The sequence below is a fragment of the Xiphophorus couchianus genome, chromosome 16, assembly GCF_001444195.1.
Source record: "Xiphophorus couchianus chromosome 16, X_couchianus-1.0, whole genome shotgun sequence".
Classification (NCBI taxonomy): domain Eukaryota; kingdom Metazoa; phylum Chordata; class Actinopteri; order Cyprinodontiformes; family Poeciliidae; genus Xiphophorus; species Xiphophorus couchianus.
Window position 1 is genome coordinate 15418970 of NC_040243.1, and position 23083 is coordinate 15442052.

At 36.1% G+C, this 23083-nt stretch overlaps 1 protein-coding gene and 2 gene segments (V, D, J or C); all 3 read right to left on the reverse strand.

Annotated features, from left to right (window-relative positions):
• The window catches only part of LOC114159458 (uncharacterized), a 259878-nt gene that overhangs the window by 69971 nt on the left and 166824 nt on the right, over positions 1-23083 (reverse strand). The window contains exons 1-2 of one of the 2 annotated variants that reach the window (XM_028041434.1): positions 6446-6522; positions 6038-6348 (exon numbers count right to left, since the gene is read on the reverse strand). The exons of the other annotated variant lie outside the window; for it this stretch is intronic. Coding sequence (XP_027897235.1) covers positions 6038-6348; positions 6446-6491 — 357 coding nt within the window. The 5' untranslated portion in view covers positions 6492-6522. Of the gene's footprint in view, positions 1-6037; positions 6349-6445; positions 6523-23083 lie in introns of those variants that run through there. 2 annotated transcript variants of the gene reach the window in all.
• Positions 4045-5067, reverse strand: LOC114159472 (Ig heavy chain V region 6.96-like). The segment is given in 2 exon segments: positions 4045-4863; positions 4952-5067. Coding segments are annotated over 2 exon segments (366 nt in total).
• Positions 7783-8775, reverse strand: LOC114159479 (Ig heavy chain V region 5A-like). The segment is given in 2 exon segments: positions 7783-8551; positions 8640-8775. Coding segments are annotated over 2 exon segments (351 nt in total).

The following is a 23083-nucleotide window of genomic DNA, read 5'->3' on the forward strand; positions in this document are numbered from 1 at the left end:
CTGAGAAGTATTTCTTACTGCAAATATTTCAAATAGATTTCGAGTCCGATATATTTTCTATTATTATTATTATTATTATTATTATTATTATTATTATTATTGTGTTCGATTTGTTTTTTGAGTCATTGTTTTTAACACTTTACCTGATGATGATGTTTAACGTATTTTCTATTTGCGGGACTGTAAGACTATTTCTTTTCTATTCCAAAATAGGCATATCATTTCTAATGATTTTGTATTTCCATGTCTCCACTGCACGGTAATGTTTCTGTACAGAAACCATCCAAGTACGGAACGCAGGTTGGTTTTGGCTTCAGGTTAAATTTAAATTTCTTTCTGCGGGATTTCGATCAGCTTGTCAAACTGAGAACTTTCTGAGAATGGCTCCGTCTCTGTCGGTGGGACCAGAACCACGGAGAGAAACTGGAGGATTAGGAGTTTTTCGGTGTTTCCAGTCGGACGCATTTGGATCTCTCCACTCTACGTATATTTGTCCAGCGGAATTTTAGTGTAAAATACGACAACATCTAATGACAAGAGAAAAGAGAATTTATTTTACTGTGGGAAGATCTGCATGTCACTTTACGCCTTGGACTGAAGTAAAGAAATCTGGTAGCCTTTAAATGAGCAGACATTTTTATGTATTTGTTTTCTAAATATTGTTTCCTAGAGGTAATATTATTTCAATCTAGAACCACGGAGAACCAGAGGAATAATCTCTTATAAAACGACGCAAGATGTATCGATTACAGAAATGTCATAATAAATTATATGTTAAAAGTTATGTTACAAACGAACAGTGTTTATGACAATTACAGAACGCTTGAACGGACCAACCAAATTATGCAAAGCAAACAATGTGATAGCCGATTTATTCAATAAAAGATTAACCAGTAGAATGTTTCGTTACGTGTTTTATTGGAGCCTAACGTTGTTCCCCCATGATATTATCCAAAGTACTGCTCTTTTTTTTTTTAAACTTCACACTAAACACCACAAAAAAATAGTTTATTTTTTTCCCGAACTCGCCACCCGTTTTTTAATGTATTTATTTAAAGTGTTAAAAACATAAACAAATCACTTTTTTCAGGATTATTTTTGTTCTGCAAATTTGCAGAACAAAAATAATAACTGACACTTAAATCCTTAAGAAAATACCAGTTGATAAGAGTAAAAGTGCGACACAAATAAATAGACACAACGGAGAACATTCAGGAAACAACTACCGCCAGATTCTTTTAAAATAAAACTGAACGGGAAGCTTCACCTTGATGTTCCTTGCTGATGATTCTGTGTTACAACTGTTTTGCTTTTTGAACAGTTATTTTAAAATGAAATGATGTTTTGTCTCATTTTTTATTCATTTATTTTTCTATTTATTTTTATCTCAGTAGAGCATAAATGTACTAAATAAAGCTCAGTTGTGACGCAGCAAGCCGCTGGGAATTCATACCAAATCATACATTAGCTGATGTTTATTTCATTCATAAAACTCAAACAGACCTACAGTATAGCACCAACAACGCAACTAAACTTTATTTTTACTTTCACTGCCATGATTTGCGAGTTTAAGCCTATATTTATTTTATTTTTTAAAAGATTACATATCGTTTCTAGCAAATTAAATAAATAATATCCTATCACGATGCAGACATTTCATGTACTCTTCTTGACGCACGAGAAAATGCCAATACCACACATTTCTTTCCATAATCTGTCAGAAATCAAACACAAGGGTGAATAAGAAAACACAATCAAAATCAAAAAGAAATAAGTTATCATATTTTAAAATGATCTTACCTGGTACAACAGTAACTGTGGTTCCTTTACCCCAGACGTCTAAAGCATCACAGTGCTACATCTCAATGGACTCCTTCAACAAAAACATGAGGCCCCAGAAAAATAATGAAATAACTCACATAGTCAGAAAAATGCATATTGATCCTATAAGTTATTTTAAGCCTTTCAGTTTTCTGTTAAAAGTCTAAAATAAACTTTGAGTTTAATTTGATTTGTATGGTGAAAATATTATATGGTTAGATCTGTGTTGTATGATATTAAACAGTAGGTTAAAAATAGTGCAAGTAAATTAGCTAATTAAAACTATGAAACAATTGTCTTACTTTATGTATAAATTATAAATAGGTGATTTATTGTCTTTCTCTGTCTTTTAAGCAGATTAATCTCAGCGTTTTGAGGTGAGGTTTTTGTATTGGAGTATATCTCTGTGCCCCCCAGCCCATCACAGCGACAAACCCTATGACAAAAACCTAACCACATGATCCAGGTGCGTTAAACCAGGAAGAGAACTAAAACATGCAGGATGTTTGGTTGATTATGATGTGAATCCTTGATGACTGACTTTGGGCTCCACTGATTTAGAAAGACAGTCATGTTTTTGGACTGTGAGAGGAAGCCGTAGAATCCAGAGAATCATGCAAACTCCATGTAGACAGGACTTGATTGATGCAAGGCAGCAGTGCAACCAACTACACCACCATGCAGCCCCTTAAATTTGTTTAATATTAAGGTCAATATTAAGGGATTTTTGGCTTAAAACGAGTCAATACTCAATTTCTTGCTGAGATGTTAGTTGTAAGTTGGCTTTGTCTTATTTCAAAAATGTTTGCACTAGAAACTAAACCAATGTGCAGCAGAATTGCCTTGTGTGGATGCATATGTATATATTAAGGATGGGAAAAGTAAGCCAGATAGTGACTTAACTGCTTAATGATGATGAGTCTGGATGGATTGTAAAGCAGATCAGAATGGGAGAATCCTGAGTGTGTGGCTGGCGAGACATGAAGTAAACCAAATGAGTTATATTTTGGGAAAACTACTTGGTACCATGCTGTAAAGAAATTATTTAGTAATGATGGTATCAAGAAGCATCAATAAGGATAGGTGGGCTGATCATTGTCAGATGCTGCTAGCAGGTTACCTTGTATTAAACTGACAATCCCAAAATGTTTATTGTTCCAATATTTATGTGACAAATGTGGTATTTGAAAATGATCCATTTGGACTTAATCCTTGGTTTTTAAACTTTTCATTAACAGGTAGACCTCCTGCTTGCTGTTGTCTCTGGAGAACCCAGCTTGTGCATTCTGTGGCCCTGGAATGTGAATTCAGAGGCTGTAAAAGTCCTTTCAGTGTTTTGCAAATTCTTAATAATAATCAGCAAGGTTCTTTCTGTGAGAAGTTTCCTTGTTCTCCAAATGTTCAGTTTCTCTACCAGGAAAATGAATGGATGATGTTAATCATTTTACTGCCACAGTGATGTAATTCTGTGTTGCAGTGAAAAGGTCCTGAGTTCAAACCCTGACCACAAACCTTTCTGCATGTTTTTTCCTTTAAGCGCTTCTACTCACACTAAAGATCTGCTTGTTATTTGTTCCCTCTTCATTTCCCTAAGGTGTGGATATCTGCATACATTTTAGAACTGGTCTGGATTCATTCTGTGTATAAATAGCATTCCACTAGAATTATTCTTCTTTCTGCCACCTAGTGGTCCATGTGAAAACTGTTCATGAGGAATTTTTGTTCAGGTTCTCCACCCACTTTGATCACTGTGCTCTTCTGGCACAGTAATACACAGCAGAATCATCTGGGCTTAGATTGGACAGTCTCAGAGACACCATGCTGTTGCTGTTGTCTCTGGTGATCTCTATTCTACCTTGAAAACTGCTGGAATAATCAGTGTTACTTCCATGTGTATAGATATATCCCATCCATTCAAGTGCTTTTCCTGCAGGCTGTTTGACCCAGTTCATGCCATGGGAACCAAATGTGAACCCAGATCCTCTGCAGGACAAACTCAAAGTCTCTCCGGGCATTTTAACCACTGGACTGGAAGGAATGGACTCCATACTCTCACCTCTACAACCTAATTAAGAAAACAGAGAATGTCAAAGCATTATGCATTTATTATCTTATTTAAAGCTTAGGCTATATAAAGATAAAATAAAGTAAAGAAGCAAAATGTCTTACATGACAGAGAGAGAAAAAGTAACACAAATCTGAATGTATTCATTATCTTGAAGGTTGAGGTTTCTGATGCTCCAAATGAAGTGAGAATAGTCAGGGAACAGACGTACTTTAACAGACTGCTGATTTGCATGGGAGGGAGGGTCAAACAGCCAAATTATTTCTGATGGTTTACATAAACCCTGTTGACTGAGGTTAGTTTTTACTCCTAAAAACTTACCTCTACCAGGAAAATGAATGGATGATGTTAATCATTTTACGGCCACAGTGATGTAACTGTCAGGTTAAGTTCGCTGACTGGAGAAAGGAGCTGAATGTAGAAAACAATTTTTATTTACATCCACACGTTTAACATTTATTTATTTGTTTGTTGTTTTCCTGTCACTTTTTTGTCTCGCACATATTTCCTTACATTTAAAGAAAAAACAAAAAAAACCTTTGTCAAATAAATGTTACAGCATTTATTTAAATATATAAATTACAGCAAATTTAGACATCAGGTTTGAGGTTTGTCAACTTGTTGCTGCATGTTTTTGTACAGCTACCAAACCAACTTTGATCACTGTGCATCTCGAGCGCAGTAATAAACAGCTGAATCTTCAGTTTTCAGACTGTTCATCTGCAGAAACACCTGCTGTTTACCATTGTCTCTGGAGATGGTGAACCGGCCTCGAACTGACTGAGAGTAGCGTTTGTCACTTCCAGCCCAATAACTGATAGCTGCAACCCATTCCAAACCTTTTCCAGGTGCTTGTCTGATCCAGTGCATCCAATAGTCTCCAAAAGTGAAACCAGAGGCTGTACAGGTCAGGGTGTGGGACTCTCCTGGCTTTTTAACCACTGGTTCAGATTCAGTCAGAGTCTGACCACCAACACCTGTTAACGTAAACATAGAAAGCTTATTCAGCTTGTCTGACTGTAACAGAGAAAGTTTTTTTAGATCAAAAGCAGAGTAAACTTTTACCTGCCAGGTAAAAGGTTAAAAACAGAAGACCTGTCTTACAAATCATCATTTTAACCAGAGTGTGCTCTGTTCTTTGCTCTGCTCCCAGCAGCCAGATAAGAAGGTGAGGAGAGGAAAGAGATTTGCATTGACTCCACCTCAAGGGACAAATGAAACTCATCGTAGATGAATTTGCACATATATTTACAAACATTATTAGACATTTTGAGACAAAACTGTATTACTGTTCTGTACCTAATGTGTCTGTATACTGAGTGATGAATATTTTGCAAACCGTGAAAGGAATAATAACTTAAAAACAAAATAATACATTTGATTGTGAAACATTAATCTCACTTTTAAAATTAAACCTATTTTTGGATGGAGACCATTATTCTTTGCACAATAACAACTTGTCCTGATTCTTCTCCTAATAATTTCTCTCTAATTTCTGTAAGGTTCAGCTCTTGAGACTGAGATGGGCATGAAAAAGGTTGCATTTGTGTTTGGGGAACCATTTCTGTTTGCATTTGCTAATATGTTTTGAATCATTTACCCTGTTAAAAAAAACAATCACCAGTGTTCAGTTTCATGGCACTTTTCAAAAACGTCACAAGGCCGTGGACATTAATAAACCTCACAGGATCCAAGAAAGAAAGCAGGCCCACACTATCGTAAATCTTATATTTTAATTTCCCATTACAGTTTGACATAATCCATTAGTATTTGTTTAATTTCCTGTACTTAAATAATGCAGTCTTTTTAAGCATATCTCTCACGGGGAGTGTCTGTGGTACAGAAAGTTTCATTTTCTTAACAAAATTCATGTGCAATTATGAAAAGTGACTAATTTAAGGGAATGTGTGTAAATATTTTTTATATGAGAAAATATAACTTTAACTTGATGGGTTTCAATTATAAATAATTGTTGTTATTTATAATTGTTGTTGGAAAATTAATTATCAGACAAACTAACAAAATCAGCTGGTGTTTCATGTAGCACACCTTTTGATTCACCAATGTACTGTTCTTACTCAACACTGCCACCAAAAGAATATTTTCTGTTTAGTTTTTGTTCAGCCTCTCCACCTACTTTTAACACTGTGCATCTTTAGCGCAGTAATAAACAGCAGAGTCTTCTGGCTTTAGGTTGGGAAATGTCAGATGTACCACACTGTTGCTGTTATCTCTGCTGATTTCTATTCTATTTTGAAAACTGCTAGAATACTCTGTTGTCCTTCCATGACTGTATACACGTCCCATCCACTGCAGTCCTTTTCCTGCAGGTTGTCTGATCCAGTGCATGCTACAGCAACCAAATGAGAATCCAGATCCTCTGCAGGAGAGACTCAGAGTCTCTCCAGGCTTTTTCACCACATGACTGGAAGGAATGGACTCCATACTCTGACCTGTAAAACCTAAATAGAGAAAAAAATAATGATGGTTTTTCTGTGATTAATGACAATTATGAATTGTCAAAGAAATTGCACAACTTATAGCAGCAAGACTTCTTACATGGAAGAAAGACAACAAACAGCACAATACTGAGAGAATTCATCATCCTAAATTTAGAGAATAATCTTCTGATGTTCCTCACAAAGTAGACGAGTAAGTGAGCAGGACATAAATAGCAGGACCAGACTGCAGATTTGCATCATATCCGTCAGAGGGCGTGTCTGTCTTCTCTGCACTACCAGGTTGTGAAGATACTCAAGTAAAGAGGGATTGCAGAGAACAGGGATAACTTTTTCACTAATTCAGTGCTTTCTTTTTTATTGAATCTGATTGCATCAAACCACTTTGTATTTGTATTTTCATCAACTTGAATAAAATGTAATTAGACATTTATTTTTTCTTCAAAGTACTCAGTCATTTTTGTTTATTGTTTAGTGAAACTATCAATAAAATAAGTTGAAACAAATTCTCAGTCATCAAGCAAACAATTAAATGAATCGGCCTTATTTGGTAGCATCCATAGTGGCATTTTTATTGTACCTTATAATGCTTTATATCAGTGATTTTGCTTTCAGTCCATAAAATGGATTCCAGTGATTTCCAGTTTTAAAACAAGCACTTGATACATTTTTCCACCTTTACCTTGCACATTTAGAAGACAACATTTGATTGTCAGTGTCATGAGGTGGTGTGGTGGACCCAAAAGCAGCAGGTAAAGACATGGTGCGGTTTAAAAAATTTAATGAACAAACTCAGAGGAAAAAATTAACATACAAGGGAAACACAAGAACAAACCAAAGCAAATCCAAAACTGAAACACGAAGAGATTCTAAGGAACAAGGGGGAAATTACGAGCACAGAGACAAGCAGGGTAACAAGACGGACTGGCGAGTTGTGACTGAAAAAGAGGAGCTTAAGAACTGGGAGGTAGTAATTGGAACAATGGTCTATTTGTTGAAGTGGTTTGCACTACAGGACCACCGTAGAAAAGTGATTGCATTTGTGAGTGGTTGGCACAGGAGCTGACTGACGATTGGGGAGAAGGTGGCACAGGGAAACGAAGGAGATCTGCTGGGGACACAAAAGGGAGGAAACGGGAAGCTGAAAAATACTTGTAATACAAAAGACACAAAGAGTAAAGAAAACCTGATAAACTAGGAGAGAAAGATATGAGGGAACCCATAACCAAACCTACATTGAAACAAGACCGATCTAACAATAAGAACTAAGGAACACAGAGCTAGAGAAACTAGAAGATCTAAACAAAGAAATAACCTAACTAGAATTGATAAAGAAAGACTAACTGAACCTAAAGTGACAAAATAAGAACTAATATTGCTTTGGGGGGTGCTAGAAGGACTTAAGAAATAACCTAACTAGAATTATTAAAGGAAGATATACAAAGACATGAAAAAAATAACTGAACCTAGGGTCATAAAATTAAGAAATGAACATTACTAGAAACACTGCAGGGAGGCTGAAATAAGAAGTTACTAGAAGGATAAAACAGAAACAAACTATAGTCATTAAAGAAGGCTTGACATGGACTCAGACAAACAAGGACAGAACCTAAGATAACTAAAAAATAAACCTAACTAGAAACACTATAAAGGACTGAAAATAAGGAAAGCAATAAGACAATTCTAATTACACTAAATATATCAAATAATAATATCAAAAGGACAATGAAGGGCTAAACTAAAGTGAACTAAAACATAAAGCTAAATAAAATGAAAAGCAAAACCAAACCAAAAACCCAGAGTCCTGACAGTAAGTATGGTGAGAATGCCTCCTCTTCTGGCTTCATAATATGCTCAGACTCGGTGGGGTTTTTGTACAGCTGCACTAATGATTTGTATCAGTGTGACTGTCTGGCACAATAGTACACAGCAGTATCATCAGGCTGCATATTCAGCCCATTCAGAGTCACTGTGTTGCTGGATGACTCTAAGCTGAAACTGAACTTGCTCTTTAGAGAACTTTTCTGGTATGCTTCATATCCAACACGAGCCCCTCCAATCCACTCCAGCTCTTTTCCTGGTGGTTGCCTGATCCAATGAGTGTGATGGTCACCCACAGAATAAGAGACCTGACAGCCGATGGCTAGCTGCTGGCCGAGCTGCAAAACTAAAGATGATGGCTGTGTCAGCTGTTCACACCTCACACCTGTTGAGAAAAAAAAAAAAAAAACACATTTCTGAAAAATCAGTTGTGCAAAATACCATTAAGTGGATTAAGAAACCTAGACACTCACATTCTGCTGCCAGAAGCAGCTGCAGCAGAATTAGTCGGAACATGATCTGTGGTAAAGGATACGGTCAGGGGAAGTCTTTTATAGCTGAGTGAGGGAGAAACTTGGTGAATTTGCATTTCCACTCCTTGCCAAGTACTTTGTATGTGGAGATTTTATCTTCTCACTGTTTATATGCAGACTTCGTCTCACATCCTACAAACTGAATGCTACGATAATTGAAAAGTCTAAATTACTCTGAATGTTGGCTGTGTGTTTGATGCAGTGCAGTCTGTCGCCAATTGACTGATGGACATTGGCAGTAGTACCACTCCCCATATGACTTTTTTGACAGTATGACTATGGTGAAAGTTGCTAAACCTTTAAATGAGAAAGGTTGTAACAGTAACATTTCCCAGGACGTTTTAGTTTTTTATAAGAAGTGAAATGAGAAGACTGGGAGATAAAACAGGCCTGTTATGCTTTATTTAAGTATGTGTAATCTGTCAGAGTAACATATTTTTGTATCACATTAAGACCAGAATGATTCTCGTTTTAAAAAGTTTTGTATTTTGATCTAATGATGGAGGTCCTATTTAAAAAAAATAACATTGCTGCTTTAAGCTTTTTCAAAGCTCTGACAGTTTAAAAGCTTCTGTACTATTTCAATTAAAGAAAAGAAAAAAAAAACTTTCAGAATATATTTCTTTATCTAAAAAAAATATTACATTTAAATTTTTAAAATTTAGGTACTCATTGTATACTTCAGATGCTATAGTTGTCGCTCATCTTATGAATTTGTATGATAAAAACACCTGTTCATAAAAAACTGAAAAACAGGATTTCCAAAGCCAAAGAGCTGTTGTTGTATTTGTATTGCTTACGTTGCCACCCTCGTGGGTTTTTGTACAGCCACTCCACTTCATGAACCACTGTGTTGACTCTGGCACAGTAATAAACTGCAGAATCCTCTGGTTGTAGGTTGGACAGGCGCAAGTACACCAAGCTGTTGCTGTCTTCTCTGCTTATTTCAACACGTCCTCTCACACTGCTGGCATAGCTGTTCCTACTCGGACTAGAGAACCCAGTGCCTAGCAGTTCTAGTGGTTTTCCTGAAGTTTCTCTGACCCAAATCATAACACAGCAGCTGAACGTGAACCCAGATCCTCTGCAGGACAGACTGAGACTTTCTCCTGGTCTCTTCACCACTGGACTGGAAGGTATGGACTCCATATTCTGACCAGTGCAATCTGTTCCAATGAAAGAGGAGAAAAAGAAGATCTAAAAATATTCAAAAAGGGGAATATTTATGAGAAAAACCTGAAGTGTGTATGAGAATATACATTGCAGTGTGACAGAAAGCAGCAGAAGAGTGAATCTCCTCATCTTGATGATGTGACCTGTGATGCTTCACTCAAAGTAGATTTGTGAGACTCTTCAGCAGGACAGAAATACACCACACAGACTAGAGATTTGCATCAGGAAACCATGAGGTTTGAATAACTCCAGTGTTGATTGGAGATTGTAAATATGTAAATATCACACTGTACTATTTTTAAAACTGACACAGAGAGAAATGTCTTTGTTATTGCTCTGAGGAGGAATGATGTGTTTTACAAAGTCAATTTGTGGTCAAACTGTTTCTCAAGTAATCTTTCAGCTCCTCCCTTCAGGAGTCACCACAGAGGACAATCTTCTCCCAAGCTGCTTGACTAGTGAATTATTTAAAAGTGATGTGCATTGTTGTCTATGAGCTTTTTTGATGTTAGTGTTAATGAACTTCACATGTTTATATTGTATCTATTGTGAGATCAACAGTTCTCTCAGCATAATAAAAGCTCTGGATTCAGAATTAACTAGAACATCTGCTGCTTTAAATATTTGCATTTATTTAATCTTTTATCCTTTGTTCTAAACTGGATTTATAATTATACCAAAATTATTGCTCTGAAAATGCATGTTAAATCTTACAACCTAAACAAGTCCTATAAAAAATGGAACTCTTCTAAAAATGAAATTGATTTATTCTGTTTGTACTTTTGCCCTCAAACAGGTTAAATTATTGGCTTGTATCTAAAAAATACCACATTCATTTACCAAAATTGGATTTTCAGTTGAATGAAACCTCCCACTGTGCAACTTGGACAGCTTCACTCTGCATCAGCACAAGAGAGTAAAATATGTACTTTTTAATTAAAAAAAATATATATATATTGCAGGATTTATACTGTATAAAAGTTTTATGTAATCATTTTTTGATGAAAAAAAAAGACTGTGCTGGAATGCCTTTATAATTTATTAACTAATAATTACTAACTTACAAAATTGAACTTACAAAATTTTTATCTGTTTTTATCTCCTTTTTTTTCTTTTTGTTTTTTTTTTCAATTTCTATATAGTTCAAGTTCTCAAAAATGTATATAGAAAACACTGTTAGCAGTGATCAGAAATAGAGGAAGTGGTTTTTGTATGAGTCTCTTGTTTACGTCTCTCAGAGTGTCACTTCGGGCACAGTAGTAAACTGCTGTGTCCTCAGTCCTCAGATTGTTCATCTGCAGATAGACTTTACTGCTGGAGTCGTCTCTTGTGATGAGGAATCTGCCTTAGACAGAATGGGAGTAATAGCGAGAGGTACTATATGTGTGCACAAAAGCGATCCATTCCAGTCCTTTTCCAGCAGCCTGTCTGACCCAGTTCATGGGATAGATGCTGAATGTGAATTCAGAGCCTGTACAGGTCAGTCTGTGGGATTCTCCAGGTCTTTTAGTCACTGGTTCAGATTCTATCAGAGTCTGACCTGCAACACCTACAAAAACAGAAGTGTGAGTTACTAATGAGACACATAAAAGAAAATTAAAGAAAAGATAGATTCATCTTTCACCTGCAAAGAAGATAGTGAATACCAGGAGCCCTGACCTACGGTCCATCATGTTTAACTGTGTTTTCCTGTCTCTCTCTGGATATAAATAGAGCAGGAAGACAATTCTTTGCATTAACTCCTCCTCCGAGGGAAAACCACAAGATTAGACCTGTTAAAATGATTAATAATTACTTAAGATCAAATCAAAAACAGATATTTTACATTTGAATTATTCAGTTCATTGTGTTTAGTGAAAATAGTAAAAAGTGCAAATTATTTTCCTTCTTCGTTTTGTAAAAAAACCCTTAAAATTAAATGAAATGACAAGAGAATTAAATAGCGCTTTTCAGGACCCTCGGAAACAGTTTACATAAAATCAGTCATTTCCAGTGATGCATACATTTAGTTGAAATGTTAATGATTTCTGGGAAATTTGACCCAAAAATATTTTGCTTGTATTTGCATGAAATATACACATTTGGAATAAGGTTAATATTTAATGTACTTTTGCATAGAATGTTATTCTTTACCAGGTAATAAAATCCTTTTAGTAATTATTACATTTAAACAAAACTCAGATTCATATCCTTTTGTCTCTATTCCCATATTGCAAGACAGATAAATCAGAGTATGATAATAAAATATTATTCTAGAAGTGCTAACAATTCATTTGTATGAACCGTAATATGTTCATATAGACATATTTCAATCTGGAGAGACTCAGACAGAGAAAGGGAGACGATTAGAAAAGTTTATTAAATAATGTTAAGGTGCACGTCATGCAGAGATTAAAGGTGTAAAATTTTAATGTCTACTTAAAGTTGAGAAATGTGTCTCAAACTATTTTTTAGAACTTTCTCAAATGTTTTTATGAGATTTGAGAAACCACAAGACCCAAACAGCAGCTGTGCTCTGTGTGGTCCCCATGTAGAGGATATGTTGTTTTCTTCGTGTTTTTTCCCCCATTACTTACATTGTGTGATATTGTATGTTTTTGTGAAGCTTATTGACTTTAAATAATGGCCATGTTCGTATTCCCCTGTTACACACAACCTCCTTTTCCACATTCCACATGTCTCACTGGGATACTTTAGGTCATTGTTTGATTCAAAGACTCGTTACTCATGAATTGCTACCTCTTTTTTGTGATTAGTTTTATACCTTTATGTCTGCATGATATACAATGAAAGTAGAAGTCTAACCTCCATTTGAATATCAGGCATGAAAAGTAAAGAGTAAGGCTTCCCATACCATTTCAAATTGTTTATTCATGTTTGTTTGACTTTTTGACCTTTTGGAAGGTTTTTCATTTCCTCCATCGGAAAAAGCAAGGTATATCTCCATACTGATTGTAAGATTTGGGGAAATTAAAATCAATGTGTTAATGTGTTCCTTCCACCTCAAAAGATTCAAATTGACCAAAAATAACATCTTAAATGAGTTTCTTCACACAGGACAGAAATGCAATTTTAACTACAATTTTTAACCTTTGGGAAATTTTTCCTCACAATGCAAAAATAAATCAATAAGAAGGCTCACAATATGTTGCTTTTGTGATATCCACATACTGAAGGAACTGCTTACTCCAGGTTATCTGCTCTCAGTCTACACTGCCACCTAATGGTCAATATCAAAATATTCATATGGGGTTTTTGTTCAGTCTTCCATACTAACTTGAATACTGTGCTTCCTTGGCACAGAAATACACAGCAGAGTCTTCTGGCCGTAAGTTAGACAGTGTTAAATACACCATGTTCTTGCTGTTGTCTCGGGTGATTCCAATTCTGCCCTGAAGACTGCTAGAATGCTGTGTTCCACTCCCATCAGTGTATATGAATCCCATCCACTCCAGTGGTTTCCCTGCAGGTTGTCTGATCCAGTTCATCCAACAGCAGCTAAAAGTGAAGCCAGATCCTCTGCAGGAGAGACTCAAAGACTCTCCAGGGGTTTTCACCACTGCACTAGAAGGAATGGACTCCATACTTTGACATTTACAACCTAAAATAAAGGACAGAGAGCATTCATATATTATTATTATTATTATTATTATTATTATTATTATGATCAGAAAAAAACAAGTACAACTTTAAGAAGCAAGTTAACTTACAGGGCAGAGAGAGAGAAAGGATAAAAAAAGTCAGTGCCTTCATCATCCTGAAATCTCTGATCAGACTTCTGATGCTCCACACAAAATAAGAGATAAATCAACAGGGCAGAAATACTCTGAACACTCTGCATATTTGCATCAAGTCACTGAAGGGGAGGGTCAAAAACCTCCGCCCTCGGGTCATTGATTTCATCTTCAGAACAACATCCAAATGACATCCTCTTACATAAATATGTAACTTCCTGAACAAACAAAATACTTTTTTCCCCCCAGAATACAACCCATCTTTGGGTCTTTGCAGTTTGAAGCAAGTTCACGACATTGAATGAGCATAGATATGTTTAGCTTTTGACTTAAATTGCATAATTTCAAATCATATGTCTGTTGATTTCATTGAGATTAATAGATACTGTATGATAATTATCAAACAAATCTGATCATTACAATATTATCATTTATTATTAATTTATTTACTCAATTTCATCTTATTCTTCTATCTGAATCACATAAAAGAAGGAAAAACTTACTCAGTCATAGGTTTTTGCTCTTTTATGGTTGATGATTACTGTAAATTACACTAAAACAATTTTATTCACATAGATGCTGTAAAGGAAGACAAGTTGTAAACATTGAGACATTTTTACAAAGGTATGCTGTTAAGTACAGAACAACAGTAGACGTTGGCAGGGTGATCTCAACACTTTTAAAGCAAATAAGAAAATAAATACAAACAACGAATCTTACAAGGTTTTCAAAGCCAGCTCGTTTTATGTGCTCAGCAAAGGAAGATTGCTTAATGAAGTCCAATGATTATATTTCTCTTGGAGGTTTGAGTAAAATGTTCCTCTTATGTCATCTGTTGGGTCTTTTTATGCACAGTGGAGTTTTCGTACAGTGTTTCTGCTTTCTGTCTCACCGTGAGTGGTGGACACAATAATAAAGAGCAGAATCTCCATCTGTCAGGCTGTTCATCTGCAGATACACCTGGTTTCTGCCGTTCTCTCTGGAGATGGTGAACCGGCCTTTAATTGACTGAGAGTAGTAGATGCTGCCACTGTTACCACTGATTGTAGCGAGAAATTCTAGTCCTTTTCCAGCTGCCTGTCTGATCCAAGCGTTCCAGTGATGCTGATCAAACCCAGAATATGTGCAGGTCAGTCTCTGGGATTCTCCAGGCCTTTTCACCACTGGTTCAGACTCAGTCAGAGTTTGGCCATCAGTTCCTGTAGGCAGGTTAATTGTTATCGATTGACGTCTAATGGTTCTGTTCTGCATAGTCAACAAGCTGGTTAAAAACCTTATTGTCTTACCTGTCCAGTTAACAAACAGGATGAGAAAAGCAAACACAGCCTCTGGTCTTATCATTGTAGGAGTCATTTCTCCCTGCTCACTCTGCAGTGAGTTTGTCAGTGATTTACTGCAGTTCTTAAACTCAGAAACAGATAAGTGCAGTTACTTTGAATTAACTCCTCCCCTTTGAAGAAGAAAGGAAGGGTTTGTGCAGAAATTCAACAGTAACGAAATAAATTTGAATATAAATGGAAAAAATAATTCACAAAATAATTAACTCAATTCACTTGTGAAACACATTGTATACGATATCAACAGGAGCTGATGTTTCCAAGACTCTGATTCTACTCAAATTATGATTTTCTCACTACAGCACATTAAAACACAACTTCATATTAAAGTATTAAATCAGATGAATGCAAAACAATAAAACATAATTGTGTGATTAATAAAAGAGTATGTTTAATACCTGTTCAAAGACTGATATTTTCAAAAAGTTATTTTTTTAATCATCTACATGAGCCTCGTGAATATATTTAGTAAATTCAATACATATATTGATCATGGCTTTACATACTTTATTTAAATTTATATTTTTAACCATGTCATAAGCTACATTTTCAGAGAACATAAAACTTTTAAAAAATATTTTCATATAACTCCTCATAAAAAATATGAAGCTCAGATTGAAGTGCAGAAATGTTCTTACCAAGACAAAGAAGAGATACAACAAGAAATGGTCTGGAACACACTGATGAAAACTAGACAGGGATGATACAAAATGTTGAAGATTTCTCTACTTTGCTTTCTTTTGCAGTTATTGGTTTAATATTTCATGGGTTGTTTTTGCATACATGAATATGTTTATGAAAAGTGTAGACCAATATAAAATCTATATTCCATGCCAGGTAGGTTAACATCTCCTTCTGTCTTAACAGAGACAAACAGGAAAACTCAAACCACACAATTAACTTGTTTATTTGTCGATATCGTTGTTGTTTTCTGTCACAGTCTGCTCTGTGAGGAGTTTTTGTACAGCCTCTGTGCTCATATGAAGTACTGTGTGTTTCGTGTACAGTAATACACAGCAGAGTCCTCTGGTTTCAGGTTGGACAGTTTAAGATACACCATGCTATTGCTGTTGTCTCTGGTGATCTCTATGCGTCCTTCAACAATGGTGTCGTAAACTGTTTTACTTGCGTCATACCAAATTGCACCTATGTGCTCCAATGGTTTTCCTGGAGGTTCTCTCACCCAGTGCATTCCTGAGCTACCAAAGGTAAATCCAGATCCTCTACAGGACAGACTAAGAACTTCCTGAGGGTTTTTTACCATTGGGGTGGAAGGGATGGACTCCAAACCCTGGCTGTTAAAACCTGTCACAAAAAGCAGAAATTAAGTTGGACACAAACAATGTGAGGCATAATATATGTATGACAGTATAAAAAATCTCACAGGGCAGACAGAGCACTGTCAGCAGAACAGACGGTCCGATCAACATCTTGAAACTGAAGCTATGGGTGAGGAACTGTCATTTAATGAAGCCAGTCTGACTGGAGGAGGTCTGAAGTATGACGTCAGCATTTGAATTAGGTTTAAAAGGCAAATGCAGCTGATCCAAAAGTCCATACTATTAATCTTTTAGATTTACATATATATTAATTTTGTTGCCATCTCTTTCTCTGTGTAATGTGAGCGTGTATTTCCTGAAACCTTCTCAGTGTTTCTCTACAGACTAACATCTAGAAATTAATTTTTGAACTTGGTTTAATATGGTTAGTTTTTGTACAGGGTTTCTGTTTTTTGTGGCACTGTGTGTCTCGAACACAGTAATAAACAGCAGAATCCTCAATCTTCAAGCTGTTCAGCTGCAGATACACCTGCTGTTTGTTGTTGTCTTTGGAGATGCTAAACCTATTTTTCACTGACTCAGAAAAACCGCTGCCACGGCCATCATCACTGATCCAGCCAAGCCACTCTGGTCTTTTTCCAGCTGCCTGTGTAATCCAGTTAATGTAAGGAGCGCTACTGAACCCAGAATATGTGCAGGTCAGTGTGTGGGATTCTCCTGGCCTTTTATTCACTGATTCAGACTGGGTTAGAGTTTGACCATCTGTATCTGCAAATATGGAAACAATTTGTTAATGCAATCACAAAATAAACATTATCTTACTTTCTTTCTGCTAAACCCCCATGATCTTACCAGTTACAATACAAAGCACAATGAGAAAAACAACCAAAAAAATTGTTCTGATCATTGTAAAAGTCCCTGGTGTGAGTTCTGTTCAGAGCTCAGATGTTAGAATGAGTCCCTGAACTTTGTTTTGGAACATAAATGGTGAAACCGACTGACAGTTTTGCATTGACTCCTCCTTTGTTAGAGGAGTCAATGCAGAATTTTTTTTTTTTTCATTTTATGGCTTTTCAGCCATGATCTTGTATCTGGTGGATAGGTTGCATTATAAAATATGAAACTGTGTTTGTGTGACCTTGAAGCTTTGGATTATTTTCATGGGTGCACAAGTTTTACACGTGTGTGTCTGAGAGAGAGCTTGTATTTCCCTACAGATTATTGAAATTGTCATAAATGTGGGCTTGCATTTAAGAAATGTTTATCAGTAATTACTATCATCAGACTATACTGGTGCCTTGTGGTCAACATTGAAGCACTTTCTTTAGAGCTGTAGTTCAGCTTCTCCACCTACTTTAAGCAATGTGCTTCCTTTGGACAATGATGCACAACAATGTTTTTTTACTTCAACTGGACAAAGTTGGATACACCGTGCTATTGCTGTGGTATTTTACTCTAAAGATTAGATTAATCTGTTCTATTTACATTGTTATAAATAAATCCCATCCATTTCAGAGTGTTTTCCTCACGTTTTCTGATTCAATTGATTCAAAAGGAATTAGAGAGACCAGATCCACTGCATATGGCCTTATCTGAGGGTTTAAATAAAACTAACCCTAAGAAGCAAGAGAGTTTATATAGTAGAGAGAGCGAGAGAGAGCACAAGTAGAATGAGATTTTTTTTCTCATCTTAAAACTCGAGATATGATTTCTTCTGCTAAAAAAAAAACAAATTTATAAGATCATATGTCTGAAAACCACAGATATGTGTTCAATGGAAAATGAACAGAAAACCTCAGTCTTGTTGATGTAGCTAGCCGTTGATTTTATATACAGAGTTAAGTCACATGACATGACCACATTAAAATAAGAACTTAAATGTAAAGAATATATATATGTGTATTTTAATGTTACTGTTGCATCGTCACCTTCTTTTCAGTGGGGAGTTTTTGTACAGCCTCTGTGCTCACATTAGCCACTGTGAGGCTCCAGCACAGTAATACACAGCAGAGTCCTCTGGTTTCAGGTTGGACAGTTTCAGATATGTCATGCTAATACTGTTGTCTCTGGTGATTTCAATGCGTCCTTCAACACTGCTGGCATACTCTGTTTTACTTGAATCATACCAAATTGCACCCATCCATTCTAGTGTTTTCCCCTCAGGTTTTCTGATCCAGTTCATTCCATATCGAGAGAAATCAAATCCAGATCCTCTGCAGGACAGAGTCAAAACATCCTGAGGCCTTTTCACCACTGAGGTGGAAGGAATGGACTCCAGAGACTGGCTGTTTAAACCTGAGAGAGATTCAGAAAGTCAAAGAAACAGAATAAACAGAATAAAATCCAAATTAAATAATTAAAGGTTGATTAGAATATTGAATTTAAAGCAACTCACAAGGCAGACAGATCACTGTAAGCAGAACAAACAGTTTGACCATCATCTTGAAGCTGGAAGGAGTGACTGAAGGGTTTCCCTTTAAATAAGACAGTCTGACAGGAGGAGGTCTGAAGTCTGACATCCACATTTGTATCATATTATAAAGGCAAATGTGCCAAATATATCAGAAGAAAATCACCATTATGTTTCTTCAAGTTAAACACATTTTTTCTATATATCAATGTTCATTTAAGCACATGGATTCACTGCAGTTGTTTTATAGTAGAACTATTGAAATGATTCAATATTGAACTTTCAACAAATTCAGTGTAACATTAATTTAAATAGAAAATAAAGCAACATTGTCTAATTTACTTTCAGTGAATATTTCATTTTATGCTCCTGAATTTATGCTATGAGTCATTTCAATGATACTATCCTGACCTGTATTGTATTTTTGCCAACATTTCATACAATATAAACATACTAATGAAGTTGTGAATTTAAAACAAAACATGCCAAATGGTGGTAAAATATTTATATTTTAGCTGTGATTTCCTAAAGTTAAATCCCAATTTTTCTTAAAGCTTTAGTCCAGTCCTCTCCAGTCCTTTTTCCTGCAGGCTGATGGACGCTCCTTGAAGACTGATGGTCAGATGTTCACCTTACTGCACATCAGTAAGTCTTCTCGGTGTTCACAATTTAAACGTGAGGAGGGGAGATCAATCAGGAGATTCTATTAATCTACAGATAGTTTCATTAAAAGATGACATCTCTTTTAAAAAAAAAGTCAGGAAATTAGTTTTCCATCTTCTATCATCAATGGGACACTTAATGTTCATGTTTCAAACATTATAGGAGTTTTTGTGTTATTTGTGTTTGTAATTTTGCTTGTTTACAACAGGTCTCTCTTGTAAATGAGATATTAGATCTCAACAAGACGACTTGTATAAATAAAGGGCAAATAAAATAAAATAAAATTTAAGCATATTTATTCTTGTCTTTGATACTTTCAGTCTAATGCTTTTTAACTTAAACTTTTAATAACACTATAGTAGTAAATTATTTGTGAAATAACTGAAAATAGAGAAGTTTGACTTTAGTTAAAGCATAATGGAAAATATTCTCAAAGGCAAACATAATAAAAGTATTTCTCAAATGTTGACTGCAATAAATTTGCTACTGATGATGAAATTAATTATACAGATGATAAAACATAAAAAGAAAAGACAAACCATTCTGTAAAATTCTAATTAATAATAACTTAAATTAGTTTAACTTGCTTTGCAATTGTAGATATCTTAACATGTCTACAATGTTAATTGAGATATGAAAACATGAGACTGTTCCCGGTGTTGATGTCTAAAAGAGGAAGTAGTTTTGTATCACTGTTCTATCCGTGTATATGATTGTGTGAATCTTGCACAGTAATAAACTGCTGTGTCCTCAGTCCTCAGATTGTTCATCTGCAGGTAGACTTTACTGCTGGAGTCGTCTCTTGAGATGGTAAATCTACCTTGGACAGACTGGGAGTAAAAGAAATGGGAACTGCCTATGTGCACAAAAGCGATCCATTCCAGTCCTTTTCCAGGAGCCTGTCTGACTCAGTTCATGGGATAGCTGCTGAATGTGAATCCAGAGCCTGTACAGGTCAGTCTGTGGGATTCTCCTGGTCTTTTAAACACTGGTTCAGACTCTGTCAGAGTCTGTCCAGTAACGCCTGTCAAAATTAAAGAAAAAAAAAATCAAGTGATTTAATCTGGTGGCACAAATAAAAAGATAATATATTTAGGATGTACATAAATTCACCTGTCATGAAGACAGTTAAGAGCAGCGGTCCTGTCCAGCAGCCCATCATGTTAAACTATGTGTGCATGTCTTCAGGCATTTCCTGGTGATAAATACAGGTGTTAGGTGTGTTTTGCATTAACTCCTCCTCAGAAACTTTTCAGAGTTGTAATGGTAAAAGCAGAATCAGCCAGAACCCAAAACGCAGCCACAACAAGAGGATGGTTAACCAAAAAGTTTTATTACTAAAGTAAATGGTGTAGAAGGATGTGGTCACACTAGTGGGTCAGGGACGAGGAATCCACAGGGGTCAGGAGTCCAGCCGGGGGAGGGGAGGGTGAATGGACAAGGGGAGAGCTGTGGGGGTCTCAGGGGACAAACAGACGACAGGGGCAAAATCCACCAACCAGAGGCTGAGTCGTGAAACGGTCCAGGGTCATGCACGGGAGGGTCTCAGGCAGTGAAAATCCAGAATCCAGAAGGCAGGAGGCAGGGTCAGAAACAGGCAGGGTTCAGCAACAGGACTTTCAACAGCAAAAGGATAAGGCAAAAATCTGTGGTCAAAAACAGGCAGGATCAGAAACCAGAAAACACTTTGAAACATGAGACAAGGCTTGAAGGCTGTGACAGGGGCAACAGACGATCTCGCACTGAGCTGGTGACGAGCAGCTGTTTAAGTAGGGACCAGCTCAGTGCAGGTGAGGGCAATGAGCAATCAGCACAGCCAAGCCAGAGCTGAAGGGCTGGAATCATGACAAGAGTTACATTTTTCTGAACAGTATGTCACTTATAACTGTCTTTATTGTGCCACAATGTCTTTTTAGTTTGAATTATGGATATTAACTTTTCAGTGAATAAAGGCATTTTGAATTCAGTATGTTCAAATGCAACTATATAACTTTTGATTGTTATATTTCTGCACTAAATATACCAAAAAAACACATATTTCCAGGCAATAACTACAAAGAAAACAGATACTCCCCACCTATTTCTGGATGATAGCAGAACAATATATTCAAAATATACTGATGTTACATCAAGTCTAAATAATGGCGTATACAGAGGATATTCATAACATGTAACTCCTGTTACAGGTAAATTTTGTTCGGAAACCCAAAAAAAGACCTTGGGAGGATAACAGTGAAGAGACACATAAGAGCATTAATTACATTAACGAAAACTTGCATTAGGACCAAGTGGACCAAATGGACCAAGAGGACCTCACTGGTAATGAGAATTAAATTATTCAAAAGAAATGAAGATTTTTTTCTATACCTATTTCCTCTAATCTAATGATCTATCTGTCTGTAAAAGCTTTTTGCTCTTATCTATTTCAGATAATCTGCAATCAGTCCATATTGTAAAATTATTGTTATAATTGAGTTTTTTTATTGCTATAGTCTGATACCCTGCTCTTCTTTATGTTGTTGTTGTTTCAGAATTTTAAGCAATAGCACCTTGAACAAATTATGCACGACAGTACATAAAATAGTTGCAGCCACATACTGAGGATAACTGACTTAATTTCAGCCTTCTTCTGAATCAGTAGTGGTGTTATTGACCAGAGGCGCCCTCTCTGGTCAATCAGAGGGGATTAATGGGATTAATGTCCTGGGCTTCTCTGAATTATGCTCTTTTGTTTAGCTGCAAACTAAGGGCCCAGCAACTATGCAATGTGTTTCTGAGATATTACCCTTTTACAATTATCTTTGACACTTTAATGCATTAAATCTGACAGCATTAAACCTAAAACTAACCTATTTATTACACTTTTCATCATGAAAATCCAGTTTACGACTAGAAGCAGTTATGTTTGTGTGGAACACACACACATCCAGACACACCCCATGGGTTACTCTTTCACGTACACCTGATCTACCAGGGAGTATGAGAGTCATATTGTTCAGAGCAGAGTCCTAATAATCACGTGATAGGTTTTCAATTTGTCCATTTGTAATCTTATGGGTAAACCTAGTGCTGCAATCGTGTTGACACATCTTTGTTTTGCATTAAATTGAGTCTAACTTTTAATGCGTTGCCTTTTTCCTCCAAGAAACTGCGCCCTTGTTTAAGCATATTTGACCTGACCACATTCTTCTAATAAATTCCCCAGAGAACATTATGCTGACTCACATCATCCTTAATTAAGACAAATGTGCAAAGCTTTGTCATGACGTTACTTAATGGTGACCCAGGTGGAATTCCCTTTTTTAATCTGCCCCTCATTAAGTGTGCTCCAGTAAAGTGTTTCTACATTTTTGCATTAAAAGTACCCTCATGTAATATAAAAAACAAAAACTGCCCAACACTCTAGGATCATAGTATTTGTATTCTCAATACAAATTTCAACCAAATCTCTTTTCAGTTCTGTGATGTTTTTTTAGTATCAATAAAAAGTACAGCCTCATTCATTTCATACATTGAAAAAGACTTTGTGATTACTGCTGACTTAAAAAGAGAGTCGTTCTTTTCTATGGTTGTAAAAAGCTTTTGCGAAAGGCAGAACCAGAGCCAGAAATGAGGTTAACCAAATCGTACCCCGTTGATGGGAAACTGAGCTGCTGTTTGGTTCCAGTCAGATTTACATCTCCTGCTTAAACTTCCTGTCGAAATGTGGTTTCAACTGATGAAACTGTTGCACCGAAAAACAAAACGAGAACTGTAATAAAAGAATCTGAGCTTCTTCAAACTCATG